Genomic DNA, 15,457 nt, shown 5'->3' on the forward strand with positions numbered 1-15,457 from the left:
GATGTGCAGCAGGCCAAGGGTTAAAGACCCCAAATCAACTTGGAGTTGTCCTGGGTGGTGCTGCAGGGACAGTTACCGGACATTGTGTGTCCTCCCATGGCCCACTGGGTGGACTGTGGGAGAGTGTGGGCTATGGTGTGGACCACTGACCATGAGGTGCAGCGGTGCTCAGAGATTTAGTCACCAAGTGCAATGAATGTCTCATGATGATGAAGGACATTGTTGTTATGGGGGGAGGAGTGGGGTGAGGGGGTGGGGATATATGGGGACCTCAAATTTTTTTAATGTAACATTAAAAAAATAAATAAAGACAAAAAAATAAAAATAAAAACATATTGCCCCTGTAAAAAAAAAAAAAAAGACCCCAAATCGAGACAGGGGAAGGTCGGGAAGGGGCATCAAACCCCAGAACCAGGAGTGGCCTCAGCCTGGTCAGTCTCAAGAGGGCGCAGGCCAGCAGGCAGTACATGCCCTTGAACCTCAAAGGGTTTCCTAAAGATGAAGATGGGAGACGAGGAGCAGTGTGTTCTCTTGGTAACGGTGTAAAGTAAAACCTGCTTTCTGGAAAGTAAACTCTAAGGATCAAGAACCCTAAACACCTTCCAGCTTCTATGCTTCTGTGAATGTACCTCAAAGACAATCTAAAATACAAGGCATTATCAAAAACAGCTGTCCAACAATAAGCCCTTGACACTAATGACTATGCTTATGAGCCTGTGCACCTGAGATAAGAACAAGGCCTAGAGCAGCAGTGTGCCTAAGAGTTACCTCCTGAGAGTCTCCGTGTTGCTCAAATGTGGCCAATCTCGAAGCCAAACTCAGCATGTAAATTCATTGCCTTCCCCACAGCGTGGGACATGACTCCTGGGGATAAGCCTCCCTGGCACTGAGGGATCACTACCAAGTACCAGCTGATGACGTAACTAGAAAACGACCTTAAATAAAAGGTTCAACTCGGACCAGCAGAAGATCTCTGTCTACATATAATAACAGGAGTTAAAAATGCTTTTTGACCTGAATCAAGGGGGAAATGGAAAGGACAAATGAGTTTATATGGCTATGAGTCTCCAAAAAAGAGCCGGGAGGTTATCAGAGGGGTTGCCCTTATGCACACCTCAGCAGAGTCCCAGAGACAGATAAAGTAGATACAACCCTGGGTATTGGTTCTTCTGAGGGCTACAGAGACCCACAGGTTCTATGGTCATGGCAGATGGAGTTCAGTGCCATGTCAGTTGGCCCTTCTTTGGAGTTGGTGTTTCTGTGTGATGGAGCTGGACTCAGATGTGATCTTTTTTCACAAAACTTTCCTGTTACTTTACCAGAATTGTAGTTGGTGCTGGGGTTTAAGATATACCCAGGGGATCTGAATACCCTGAGCCTCAACAGACTTCAGCCCCTACTCTCTGGTTTGTTGGACTTACCCCACTCAGCTAACAGGGAGGTGAAGAAGGTCAACCACCACACCATGGAGCCAAGAGTGCCTACAGCTGCAAGCAGGAGAATTGCATCCAGCATCCATGTGGAATCTAAGCCCCCTCTTGATATAGATGTAGAATGGACACAACCAATCTAAGGTCCACAGGATGGAGGAATAGAGTATGTATTAGAGTGGACTTACTGATATTCTACTCATGAACTATTGTGATTAGTAATCGAAGAAAATGTGGCATTGGTGTGGAGAAAGTGGCCATGGTGGCTGCTGGGGGTAGGGAATGGGAGGAAGAGATGAGATGTGGGGGCGTTTCTGGGACTTGGAGTTGTCCTGGGTGGTGCTGCAGAGACAGTTACTGGACATTGTAGTCCTCCCATGGCCCACTGGGTGGACTGGGGGAGAGTGTGGGCTATGGCGTGGACCACTGACCATGAGGTGCAGCGGTGCTCAGAGATGTATTCACCAGGTGCAATGAATGTGTCTTGATGATGGAGGAGATTGTTGCTATGGGGGGAGTAGTGGGGTGAGGGGGGTGGGGGGTATATGGGGACCTCATATTTTTTTAATGTAATATTAAAAAAACAAGTTAAAAATAAATAAATAAATAAAAATAAATTTAAAAAAACAAAACAGCTGTTCAGCGCAGCATTATTTGTCACAGTGAAGAACATGAAACCGCCGTGCTTAACAATAGAGGATGAGGCAAGCCGATTTGGCCCAGTGGTTAGGGCGTCCGTCTACCACATGGGAGGTCCACGGTTCAAACCCCGGGCCTCCTTGACCCGTGTGAAGCTGGCCATGCGCAGTGCTGATGCGCGCAAGGAGTGCCATGCCATGCAGGGGTGTCCCCGCGTAGGGGAGCCCCACGCGCAAGGAGTGTGCCCCATAAGGAGAGCTGCCCAGCGTGAAAGAAAGTGCAGCCTGCCCAGGAGTGGTGCCGCACACACGGAGAGCTGATGCAACAAGATGATGCAACAAAACGAGACACAGATTCTGGGTGCTCCTGACAGGAACACAAGCGGACACAGAAGAACACACAGCGAATGGACACAGAGAGCAGACAACCGGGGACGGGGGGAAGGGGTGAGAAAAAAAAATAGATGATCAGCCAACCAAGCTCTAGAATGGGCATCGCATGAAATAAGGTGCACATTTAAATGTGCTTATGGGAAGTGGACTTGGCTCAATGGATAAGGTGTCCACCTACAACATGGGAGGTCCAAGGTTCAAACCCTGGGCCTCCTGACCCGTGTGGAGCTGGCCCATGCGCAGTGCTGATGCTTACAAGGAGAGCCATGCCACGCAGAAGTGTCCCCCGCATAGGGGAGCCCCACGCGCAAGGAATGTGCCCTGTAAGGAGAGCCACCCAGCGCGAAAGAAAGTGCAGCCTGCCCAGGAGTGGCGCCGCACACACGGAGAGCTGACGCAGCAAGATGATGCAACAAAAAGAGACAGAGATTCCCAGTGCCACTGATAAGGACAGAAGCAGTCACAGAAGAACACATAGCGAATGGACACAGAGAGCAAAAAATAAAAAAATAAACCTTAAAAATTGTTTTTAAAAAAATGTGCTTATGAGGCGTTCATAACGACGGGGAGCCACTCAAGGAAAGGAAGTTGAAAAACAGGATGGGCTGTGCTGTAAACGGTTCGCTATCAGCCCTAACTACACGAAGAGAAAATGAGGGGAGGAAGGCGGCCCCAAAGGGAAGCCGGGCCGCGCTTTCTTCTCTGTGCTCTTCTGCGCTCGCAACTTCTTACAACACGCGTGTGACGACGTCGGTGGTCAGAACCCCTAGAGTCCATCCCCCAGGGAAGGGCAGAGCCCCCCAAAGCCTGGCTCAGCGCCCGCGTGCAGACAGCCCCCCGGGCTTCCAGCTGGGGACCAGAGGTGAAACGACAGGGAGGCAGCCCCTGGCCACACTCAGGTCCAGGATGAGTGTGACCACCGACGCCCCGGGTTTGCACTTGGGGCGAGCAAGGGCTGCAGAGGGGGTAGCAGCGGAGCAGGTCTGCCACTGAGCCAGTGGCCTGGGATGGTACGTGTCACTGCCACCAAAGCAGCTCAACACTCAGGTCCGTGAACTCCTGGGGGGGGGGGGAGGACAGAAGGGCGTCCCTGGAGGTCAGGGGTGAGCACTCCAGGCCCCTGCCCCGGCCTCCCCGCCAGGCCTGTCCTCGGTGGCAGCCAAGGGCCAGCTCCTTAAGAGGCAGGCGTGACCCGGGCAGTGCTCCCTCGGTCCAGGGCCTCCCTGGGCCGCCCGCCCACCTACCCCCACACCCAGCACCAAGCCAAAGGGTGGTGGTGGCAGAGTGGGGACCTCGCACAAGCTGGCCTCACGAATCGGGTGGGTGGGGGCTCTGACCCTGGCCGCACCACGGGTCAATTCAATGAACAGAACATAAGAACACGCATAAAGATGTGTCGTTTTCACGAAGCGCGGATGCCGAGGTAGCCGCCACCCAGATCTAGAGCCGTGGCCCTGCTGGACCTCCTGAGCCAGTCTGCGGGCGAGCATCCCACACTATCCGGCTCTTCTTAAGCCCTCCTGGCCTTTGGGTCCCCCTCTAGACAGCGAAGATGCTGCACCCACAGACCCCAAAGTCCTTCCCCCTTCACCCAGGCTACCCACTCGTAAAGCAGCACAGAAAGAGCAAACCTGGGAAGGCTTCCTGGAGGAGGTGGCCCTGAGCAGGGCGAGGAAGGTGACATCAGGCAGCCTGGGAGGTGGGGATTCCTGCCCACAGGCACGCAAACATCGGATCCCCTACAGGGGCCCGGTCACGGGCGCCTCCCTGTCCTGCCGCTAGCTGCTGGGCAGTGGCTCAGAGGAGGCTGGCTCACGGCCTTGGCACCCCAAGGGCCCAGCTGGTCTGACCCTGCCCCACCGGCCCCGCTCACCTCCAGCACGCGCCCGGTGATGTACTTCTCACAGCTGTCACAGCGGATGCCGAACGCCTTGTGGTAGTCGGCCTCGCAGTAGGGCAGCCCGTCCCTGCAACGGAGGGGCGGTGAGGAGGGGGCTCACCCGGCGGAGGGGCGGGGCTCACCCCAGAGCTGATGGGCAGGGGCTTACCCCAGCGCTGACAGGGTGGGGGGCTCACCCCAGAGCTGATGGGCGGGGGCTTACCCAGAGCTGACGGGTGGGGGCTCACCCAGGGCTGATGGGCGGGGGCTTACCCCAGCGCTGACAGGGTGGGGGGCTCACCCCAGAGCTGATGGGGCAGGGGCTTACCCAGAGCTGATGGGGTGGAGGGCTCACCCAGGGCTGACGGGACAGGGGCTCACCCAGGGCTGATGGGGGCAGATTCGCTGCACCTCAACAGGTAGCATTTGCTGAGCCATTTCAGGAGCCGCAGCCTCATTTGTCATCACCCCGCCCCATGGGAAGCATTCCTGGGGGCACACCCCAGTTCACAGATGGAGAAACTGAGGCAGGGCAGTGGGAGGGGGACAGCCTGGGCCGAGGGTGTGAATACACCTCCACCAGGTGTGGGCCTCCCTGGCTCCTTAGTGCAACGCGGCCTTGGGGGCGGGGGGCGCCCATTCCCTCGTCAGGGGCCCGCCCTCCCCCTCTGAAGAGGCTCTGGGGGGCCTCAGAAAAACGTGCACCCCAAAGGGTGCCTGGCCAGGGTGCCCACGTGGGGTGAGGGCCTGAGGCCTGGCAGGACTCCAGGGGCAGGGCCGGAGGACGTGTTGCTGTCCCCGCGGCGTGGCCGGTGCTGCTGGCTCACGGGAGCCCGGGGGGGGGGTGACCGTGGGACCCCAGCCTCCGCTGTGCAGGCAGGAGCCCAGAGCCGCCCAGCAAGGTGCTGCCCCCTGCGGGTGCCTTCCCAGTGTGCCTACTGCGCGCCGGGCACTGTGCATGGCGTTGGGGGATCAGGGACGGGCGAGAGCCTGAGCCTCAGTTTCCACATCTGTCAAGTGAGCTGGAGGGGAAAGATCTGCCCTGCAGGGTCTAAAGGACAAGAGGCTGGTGCCCCGTGCAGCCGTGGGCTCGTGGCAGGGAACCTCAGAGCTGCTGCGATGCCTACGCCGAGCTCGAGGCACTAGGACAAGCGGCAGTGCAGTAGGGAAGGCAGAGGCAGAGGCAGGTGGGCAGCGGGTCAGTGAATGGGTGGGCCTCAAGCGCCGGGTCCCAGCTGTGTGGCCTTGGGCACGTCACCTAACTTCTCTGAGCCTCGGCTTTCACAAGTATAAAATGGGACCAATGGTGAGAACTCGCTTCTGGGGTTTGTGTAAGGGTTCCATAAGAGAGGCTGTGGCTGGCGTGGCACATGACGGTGGCCAGGCCACTGTCATTACTGGACCAGGGCTGCCTCTCGGCCCCAGGCTACGGGCAGCAGGGGTTGGGTGTGGCGGTGGCTGGCATGGAGGCACGGCCCCACTACTCTAACACGCCTCCAGACCCCCTCAACATGACCGAAGATGCCACATTATTCCAAATTGGCTTTTTACACAGCTGCTGACGGAAGGTGCAATCTCTCCAGCTGTTGGGAGACCCGAGCTAATGCCGCCCTCTTCTCCTCAATACACTGGACCTTCCCTGGGTGCCAGGATGCCTGCAGGTGGGGCAGGGTCCTGGGGTGGGGTCAGAGCCCAGGCTGCAGGGACTGACTGGGGGCCTCTCTGACCACAGGCTCGTACTCCTTCCCAGCGCCTGGCTGAGCCATCTCTCCGAGTGACAGCCCTTCTTTCCATATGAGGGAAGCTATAAACCGGGCTCTTACGATCCACCTTCAAATGCCACAGACCTCAGGGGCCTCACTGTACCCCCCTAAATCAGTGCACCTGTAGCGAACCCAGGAGGTTCAAAGATGGCATCCCCATGGCAACACCAACGCGCCCTCCTCGTCAATTCTGACTCAGGTCTGGGGGCTGCTAAGCATCACACGTGCGGGGAGGGTGACTCCCAGCCGCGGGGCGAGGCTGCAGCGCCCTGGGGGGCCGGGCAGCTTTATTTATCAGTGCTCCGTCCGCCGGGCGCACCGGCTGCCCCTTCCCTGCCGGAGCAGAGGTGCCAGGAAACTCGTCCCCCTTCGCCGTTTCGTCCGGCCTGGATGTAAACTCATCTTGGGCGGGGGACCTTAGAAAAACTTGCCAGGTTGTGATAACTGTAGAGTGTGTGCAGCTGTAAGAAACAATCCAGGGAGCGCCCGGCCCCCCGGTCTCCCAGTATCCCCCCATGGGGAACCACGTCAGCCAGGAAACTGACATAGAGACGAGGGCATTTAATTCGGATTTTACCAGTGTCACTTGCACTTATTTGTGTGCACCTGGTGTGGGTATTTAGCTCTACGCAATTTTGTCACAGGACTTTTTTTTAATGCAATCCATCACTGGGATGGCTGAATTCCCTTTAGCGAATCTGCACAATACAAGTTAGAAGCACCTGCTTCTGGGGAAGCACCCTCTCCGCACAGACAGACGGCTGCTCTTTTTAGTTCTTCCCTCCCCTGGGCCAGCTGGGGCTTTCTGGTCTGTTCCCTAACCTGAGGATGAAAAGGCACCCCACCTCCAGCTCCAGGTCACGACCACAACCTTCCAGAAGGCTCCGCGCTGCCTCCTGGTAAAACCAAGCTCTCCCAGATGTCCATCACCTCCACCCGCACCGCCGCGGCAGCAGGCCGGCCACAGGGCCCTGGCGCCTCGGGTGATGCGGAGCGCTGTGGCGTCACCTCCGGCCTCCCTGTTCTCTCTGTGGCTGGCACCCGCTGGCCCCACTTTCTACTGGAGCCTCAGGCGCCAGGAACGGTGGCAAATTCCACCGGAAAGGTGGAGAGGGGGTGCCGAGGCACAGGACGGCGGGGGCACCTTCTACCAAGTCCAAGGCTGAAGCCCTAACAGCTCTGTTCGTCCTTGATCAGCAGATGCAAAACTGGAGTCTGCAAAGCGCACACGGGCACCGAGGGGCGCGGGAGGGTGCACCCGTGCTGCGGGTGCCGGGCGCGTCCTCCTGACCTCCCCGCGGGAGCCCTGGCATGGCACGGAGGCCGCCCGAGCCCGCCTACTCACTTGCTGATGTACTCGGCGCTCAGGAGCTGCCCGCAGGCCTTGCACTTGAAGCAGCCCAGGTGCCAGTGCTTGTCCAGAGCCACCAGGGACTGCCCGTCCTTTATCTCTGCGCCGCAGCCCCCACAATCTGGAAGAGAAGACAGGAGCTCTCAGCGCCGGGCGGGAGGAGGGCAGGCTGCTCCACCGCTCAGCCCGCACGGAGGGGTGTGGGCGCACGCGCCAGGGGGTGGCAGGGCGGCACGGGGGCACGAGGCCCCTTGGCGGGGGACGGCGGCCCGATTCGACCGTTTCCACGGCGCCACGGAGGTGCCCACGGCTGGCCCGGCGGAGTGGGGACACAGCGGAAAGTCAAACAGGGGCTGTGGGAAGGACGCTGTCACCCCAGAGGGGAAAGGGAAGCCTCTGCCTCATTCCTGCATGCACGCGCTCAGCCAGCCAGCACTGATTGAGCACCAACTGCATGCCAGCCTGGGCTAGGAGGAGGCCGCATCTGGGTTTCTCTGCAGCCCAGAACCCACCGACCCCGGGGAGGGTCCAGGCCCCTCGCTGCGCACGCTGTCCTGACTGCTCTGAGTGGGCGCGGCCCCACACCCCGCCCCCGCCTCTCGTCACACCCGCCGAGGTAAACTCGGGCTGGGAGAGGCACCACGAGTTTGCGGGTGCCAAGTGCAAAAGCGACCGTTGTCATGGAAACAGCACCCGGCATTTCCCAAGCACACGTGGAGCTCAGCAGAGCTCTGCACGGCTTTGCAAATGCCAGGGCCTCAGCCTGTGTGGCACCGCCTGCTGGAAAAGCTGCCGTCCAAGGGCGCCCTTGAGCGTGCCGCGGCCGGTCATCCAAGGGTGCCCTTGAGCGTGCCACACCGGGCGCAGCCCTCCCGGATCTCAGATACCCCCCTGCGGGGAGCAGAGGTCATCGGGGGGACTTTCTCCCCCAGGCACAAGCCGGCCACCACACGCTCACGCGCCCTGGGCCTGGCCCCGGCAGCAGCTACAGCACCGGGTGGGCCTCTTCCCAGCGTGGCCCTTCCAGCAACTTCCAGCTGCCTTGCGTCCCTGGTTGTCACAGGGTTCCTGGGCTGAAGCCCGGGCCCTGCCCCTGCCCTGCCCCTGCCCTGCCGTGGATCCCAACATGCCGGGGACCTCTGAGCCCCAGCTGTGAACCCTGTGAACTCAGGCCCCCCCAGGGGTTTGGGGGAGCAGCAGGGCTGGATCTGAGCCCGCCCTCTGAAAGCTGTCAACGCTGTGCTGAGTTCTGAAGACTGACGTGCCTGGAAGTCAGGGGCTGGAGGCACGAGGCCCGGAGGCGTCCGGATGGAGAAGGAAAGGCCAAGCAGCTGCTGGAAAAGGGAAAGCGGGTCCCAGCTCCTCCCCGACCAGAGGGTCGTCACCAAATGGGCGGGGCTGGGGGACAGGGCCTGGGGAAGCGCCTGACCCTCAAGGCGGGGGGGCTGCACCCCCACAGGCAGCTGGTGTGCTCATCTCTTGCGTGCTCCTCCCCACACCGCAGGGGGCGTCCCCCTCCCCCAGGCAGGGCCCGGGGCACTCGGCCAGGGAGGGGGCTGGAGCTCAGCGTCCCTGTCGCCTGCCTGCTCGGCCACATGCGCCTTATCGGCTCCTGGTGGTGGCAGCTGGAGCGTAAAGACTTGACTCCAGCAGGGCAGAGCACCCCGCTCTCTGCCGGACCCCTCACCTGCGCTCACCTGGAGGAGCCCTGACGAGCGAAGTTCAGCTGGCCGGGGGCCACCCCGGGCCCCGCAATCCCGACTCGGGTGGGGCCCCCCAGCTCGGTGGAGCTACAGAACTCGGGGGGGGGGGGGTGCAGGGTGGCCAAGCTAAAAAACGGCCCTGGAGTTGCCCTGGGTGGTGCTGCAGGGACAGATGCTGGACGTTGTGTGTCCTGCCGTGGCCCACTGGGTGGACTGGGGGAGAGTGTGGACTTCAATGGAAACCACTGTCCATGGGGTGCAGCAGTGCTCCAAGATGTGTTCACCAGGGGCAGTGGATGTGCCACGATGATGCAAGAGGTTGCTGATGTGGGAGGAGTGGGGGGAGGGGGTTGGGGGGGTATATGGGGATTTCACATTTTTTGAATGTAACATTTGAAAAAAAACAAGGGGAAAAAAAGGAAATTAAAAAAAAAAAAGAACCGGCCCCGGGGGCTTCGCAGCTTGGACAGAGCTTCTCTGGGTCACCCCACCCCAGCGCAAGCCCCCCTCTCTCCTGCTTCCTGGCTGGCCCCACAGCCAGGTGCGCACTCCGGGAGTGGAGAAGGGGAGCCTTGGGGGGGGGGCTCTCAGGGAGGAGGCAGGCTCCCCAGCAGAGGGCAGAAGAAGCTCAGGTGCTCCTCTCTAGCAGAGGACGTGGGCGAACGCGGCAGGCGCCGACTCTGTCACCAGGCAGTGAGCGCAGTGCCCCCCTCAAATCTCACTCCCACCTCCCTAGCCTGCCACCCCCAATTCCCCAGGGCAGGTGGCACTAAGGCAGCCTCGGGGGCTTTCCAGGCTACTGCAGAACGGCCCCGGCCACCCGGCCAGGCAGACCTTGCTGCTGAGGGTCGCCTGCCTATCACTCAGACGGCCTCGGCACTCCCTTACTCAATAACCACGTACGGCTCCCCGTCGCTCCAGGGCGCAGCGGGGACCCTCGGCACGGCTGGGGAGGACTGCCATCCGGGCTCCGTCTCTCCAGCTTCACTCCTGTTCCCTGGCCCACCCAGCAGCCCCCTGTCTGTCTGCACAGTCCAGGTGCTTCTAGTGTTCACGCCTCGTTCTCCCCGGCACTGCCCCTCCCTCAATATCTGCCGGGCGAGACGCAGGCACTTTCAAGTTGCAGGACAAAGGCCGCATCCCGGAAAGCCTGTGGTCACAGCAGGGTGAGCTCGCACGGCAGGGGGACACGTGCATCTGGAGGCTCCAGCCCCAGCTCACCCGTCCCTGCCTCCAGCTGGACCCCGGGCACCTCCAGCAGGTGAGACAGCTCCTGCCTGGCTCTGGAGAAAAGGAGGCGGGAGAAGGGAAAAAGGCAGTGGACACCCTCCCAGGAGCCAAGAGCGGGTGACAAACGGTGACCCCTTCTAGGCACGGAAAGGGTCTAAGTTGGGGAGTCCTATTATGGGCGGTGAGAAGGGGCAGGGAAAAGCTGAGCATTTGTTCTTTGAAAAGACAAATTGGATATTTTAAAATAAATTGACATTTGGAAAGGGCAGAGCCTTTCTGTCGGCAACATTTTCAAAACCTCAGATAACGAATCTGTGGTTGGGCATATTTCCCTTTTTATTTTGGCTGCCAGGAAGCAACGAACAAACTGCGAACAATTCATCTTTTTATTTTTTTGCTGTAGAGCTTCCGACTGCCATTTCTAACTTGGTTTTAGTAGTACCCCTGTTGGTGAAACACACTCTAAAATGATTGCTCAGTCGCAGTGTCATTCGGGCCTCCGCTGGAGAAAACAACGGCTCGCCCGGAGCTCAGGAAGGAACCCTCCTCTGCCCCCGCGCTGGGGAAGCCACAGCGTGCGAGGGCTGGCAGCTGCGGCCGGCGACAGAGCCCGGCCTCTCCTTCCCAGCGCCCGCACCCAGCCCCGCCTCAGAAGAGCCACACGGTAGGAGAGGGTTAAGTTTAGTGTCCACACAGAGGGCAGCCAGAGCCGGCTCTGCCGTGGAGGAGGGAGGGAGAGGGGTTCCGGCGGCTTTGGCATCACGAATTTGAAAAGCGGCGCCAGGAGTGAAAGCGGCTCTGAGCCCATCAGAGCGTAGGGAACCGGGGAGCGGCGACCCGGGGCGGGAACCCCGTGAGTCAGTTAGAGTCTCAGATAGGCTGTAACCCCGGAAGTACCCAATCAGTGGGGAGCAGGGGAGGGGCCTGCGTGTTAGGTTTAGGGTATAAATGTCAGTGTTTCTTGCTGTTTGGCGCTGGCTGTTTTATCCAGGTGGTGCCCGTTCTTGCAAGATCATTAATAAAATTCTTTTCTCCTCCACAATGGGGTGAGCTTTTGTTCTCTTATGGGGGCAGTCTTCTCGCTAACACACGCAAAGCCCCCACCTGCCCCTGGCCCTGGGGACCGTCTGCTGGGACCTTGTTGTGTTATAACAACAGCCACTGCTACTTATTCAAGAGGCATGTATTGATCACCCACTGCATACACAGCTCCTGGGAGACAGGCCAGTGAACCCGAGAGGCCCCGCCCACAGGAAGAATGCTCAGAGCTGTTCCAGGGTTTTCCCCCAAAGGGCTTCTGGGTGGTCTGGAATTAACTGGGTGGGGGAGACTGGGGGAGGGGAGGAGGCAGGGCGGGAACTGGAGGGGGAGACCAGGAGGAGGCCAGGAAGGCTTCCCGGAGGAGGTGGCCAGAGCTGGGCCTTCAGGCACGAGTGGAAGCGGGGCGGCAAGCAGGACTGACACCCGGGTGGACGGCACAGCCCGTGCACAGGCGCGGTGGCCGCAGAGCTGGGCGCTCCGTTCCTGGCCCCCTCCTGAATGTTTAGCCTTGGCTCCTCGTCCCAGCCACTCCTGCCCTGGGCCCCAGTGCTGTCGGGGCCCCCCCCCCCCAGCCCCACAGAGGCCACCCCCCACGCTCACTTACCGCGGATGCCTGGGGACAGGTGGGCGCTGACCCCCGACGCGGGCAGCGAGCACTTCTGGCACATGCAGTCCTTCCCGTTGAAGGTCACTCGGTCCCCGGGTGGGAAGGGCAGCCTGCGGGGACAGAGCGCGTTGCAGTCCCGCTCAGCTCCCCGGGGAGCCCGCCCAGGAGCCCCTGTGCCAGGGCCTTCCCCGGGGGCCCCACGGAACCGTGCTGCAGGGCGAGGGCACGGCGGGGGCCGGAGCTGCAGGGCGAGGGGCAGGGCCTCTCGGCAGCTGCCTCTCAGGACTGGTCGGGGAGGCCCGAGCCTCGGTGTCCTCCTTCCTTCTCCTCCGGCCGGCTGACGGATGGCCGAGGGGCTGCTGGCCCGCTGGCCAAGGCCACCCGCTGACAGTGCCAGAGGTGCAGCCTGAGAGCACGGCCAATGTCCATCCATGCCACCGGCTGCCACCCAGCTCCCAGCTTGTGGCAGCCACAGGGCCGAGAGCCTGGACCCCAACAGGCCCTTTCCCCTAGCATGAACCCCCTCTGCCCTCTCAGGGCCGGGCAGTGCTTGGCACATCCCCGAGCTCAAGGTAGTGTTACGTGAATAGCTGGACCTCGGCCCAGGGGCTGGCATGCCCGCCCAGCCCTGCCTTCCTCCCTGGGCTGTCACGGGCTCAGGGGCTGGCATGCCCGCCCAGCCCTGCCTTCCTCCCTGGGCTGTCACGGGCTCAGGTTAGGGAGTCAGGGAAGGTGCCGACAAGGCACCCAGCACACGTGTCTCAAAAACTCCCTTTGGGGCAGGCACCGAGCTAGGGTCTGGATCCGCAGCAGTGAGGCAGGCAAAGGTGTGCAGAGGAGACCACGCAGGTGAAAGCACCTGGGGGGAGGCCAGAAGGGAGTGTCGGCTGGCCCACGGGGGTGGAGAGGTGCAGGAGGACGTGGGCTGAGCTCGCTGGACGGTCCTGCAAAGCCCGAGCCTCTCCGTCGCTCTGTGCCTGTGGTTTGTCTCTGTGCTGTGGGCCTCCCCCCCCCCCCCCCCCCCGAGGCTTGCAGCCTCCTGGCAATGCAGAGGAGTCATGTGACAGAGTGGGAGCCCCTCACCTTCCCTGGATGTGCTGAGGGAATCTCTGCTGTGCAACCCTGAGCAAGCTACTTAACCTCTCTGAGTGCCTGTGTCCTCACCTGCAAAATGGAACTGCTAACACCTGCACTCTAGGTGAACGGCTAACACCTGTATCACAGGTGAACTGTTAACACCTACATCAGACTGGACATCCTGCATGGAAAACTCTAGCATAGTGCTTAGAACTCAAGAGGGGCTGGATAAACAGTGGCTATTACTGCACTTACTCAACTCTCCTGAAGTACACCTTGACAAACACACACCCATCTAACCACCACCGCAGCCGTGATACTCCAAACTTGGAAATACTTTAGCCATTATTTCTTCAAATATTTTCCTAGATAGGATGGATGGATGGATGGGTAGTTCTCCAGATATCACTAAGGTTTTTCTTTTTCTCTCTCTCTCTTTAGTTCAAATGGCTTCTATTGCTGTGTCTTCAAAGTCACCAATCTTTTCTTCTGTAAATTCTAATCTACTCCTAAGGAATTTTTTTTTTTCTGAAATTGTAGTTTTCGACTCTGGAAATTCCATTGGCTTTCTCTTTATAGTCTCCAACCCCTCCAATTTATGTTTATATTTTCCTTTAAATTCTTAAAATTCAAAACAGCACTTTAAAAGTCACTGTCTGAGAATTTCACCGTTGCCGTCATTTCTGGGTCTGCGTCTACTGTCTGATTGTCCCGCTGCTGTGGGCCACAGTTTCCACGAGGTGTGACACAGGGGCCTCAGGGCCGTGGGGGTGCTGTTCTCCCTGGTGCAGAGAAGGCGCGCGACCAGCCACCTGCTACAGGCTGCTGGGCACTGCAGGTTTACGTTGCTGAGCTCTGGATTCTCACACCTTCCTTTGGAGAGTGTTGGACATTGTTTGGGCAGGCCGTTTCCGCTCACTCACAGATCAGCATGATCTTTCTGAGGCTTGCTTGGGTATTTTGTTACAGCGGGTTTGTAGTTGCCTTTCTCTAGGGCTACTTCATTTCGGCCAGGATGGCGTGACTTTTTGGGGCTCTCTCTGCACGCCCTGATTGTTGAACAAGAACTCTTCACTCTGACTGCTCAGAAGTCAGCTGTCGCCCAGTGCCGGGAACTGTCCAGCTTACAGCCATCTAGGTGCTCTTTGCCTCACTTTGTGAAATCTCCTCTGGGTCCACATTGCTTAGTATTTATCAAAAACTCAGAGATGCCCTAGCACAGCTTCTGGAGCTCTTTATCTGCCTAGCTAGTCCTCTCTGTATTCTGCCTCACAAATTCCAGCTGCCTCTGCCTCTGCCTGCCCTGCCACTGTCCCCTCTACTCGGTGTGAACGCCAGGCTCACGGGGTCGCAGGCATTGCCTCCAGGGAGAGCTGGGGCAGACATCGGCTTCACCTGGTTTCCTTTCTCTCCGTCCTGAGTTCGCTGCAGTCCAATGTCTGAAAACAGTTGCTTCATATATTTTGTCCAGTTTTCTGGATGCTTATGGTGGGTGGAAAAATTCGGTTCTGGTTACGCCCACATGACCAGAAGCTGTCTGCTGTTATTTTCAAAACAGCAGATTATCCAGAGATGATCCTTCAAAGCAACTGTGATGACGTCAACCCTCATTGCTAAGCTATGGACACGGAAACCAAACATCCAGACCATCCTGGCCTCATGGAGAGCGGGGGTGCAGGGGCAGTGGGGGGGGGTCCGGAAGACGCGCCTCTGGTCCCACGCACGCCCCGGGACGCTGAGCCCACAGGGCCCCGGCCAGCGCGCCTCTGCGTCAGGGTGCGGCCGTGGCCTCGCCCGCGAGGGAGGGACGGAGCAGGGGGTGCTGGGGCAGCTGCAGCCCCCTCGGCCAGGCGGAGGGGCTTGGCCTCTGTCTCGGGAGTGGACAGACAGGCTGGGGGGAGGGGGAGGCAGGAAGCCCGCAAGGCGCTGGGGCCCGAGCCGGGCAGGGGCTGGGGGAGCGGCCGGGCAGGTCTGATGGACACGGGCAGGCTTCGGGGCCGGGCCAAGTGGGGGGCGAGGAGAGGGGAGGCCGCCCCGAGCGGCGTCCCGTGGCTGCGTAAGGAAGGACCCCAGGAGAGAGAAGCGTGGGGGCGGGAGAGAACTGCCCCTCGCGGGCCGCGGGCCAGGCCTGGAATCCCGGGGCCGACCCTGGGCTCCTCAGGGGCCGCGGGAGCGCCCGCCGCAGGCCCTGCGCAGCGCTGGGGGGCCGCCAGCCTGGGCTCCCCCCCACCCCCGCCGCCCTCCCGCTCTCCTCTGTGGCTCTTAGGAGGCCCCCCGTCGTGATTCAGGGGCCGCCCCAACCCCGCGTGACCGCCGCGTAGCCCGATTCCGTCAGCAAAGACCCT

At 60.0% G+C, this 15,457-nt stretch overlaps 1 protein-coding gene across 9 annotated transcripts in view; it reads right to left on the minus strand.

Moving 5' to 3' along the window:
• ABLIM2 (actin binding LIM protein family member 2) overlaps positions 1 to 15,457 on the minus strand; it is a 161,185-nt gene that overhangs the window by 82,085 nt on the left and 63,643 nt on the right. For all 9 annotated transcript variants that reach the window (XM_071217458.1, XM_071217449.1, XM_071217452.1 and 6 more), the window contains exons 4-6: positions 12,033 to 12,145; positions 7,449 to 7,575; positions 4,335 to 4,428 (exon numbers count right to left, since the gene is read on the minus strand). In XM_071217458.1, the coding sequence (XP_071073559.1) occupies positions 4,335 to 4,428; positions 7,449 to 7,575; positions 12,033 to 12,145 (334 nt within the window). The remainder of the gene's footprint in view (positions 1 to 4,334; positions 4,429 to 7,448; positions 7,576 to 12,032; positions 12,146 to 15,457) is intronic.

This window comes from Dasypus novemcinctus, chromosome 1 (genome assembly GCF_030445035.2).
Source record: "Dasypus novemcinctus isolate mDasNov1 chromosome 1, mDasNov1.1.hap2, whole genome shotgun sequence".
NCBI lineage: Eukaryota > Metazoa > Chordata > Mammalia > Cingulata > Dasypodidae > Dasypus > Dasypus novemcinctus.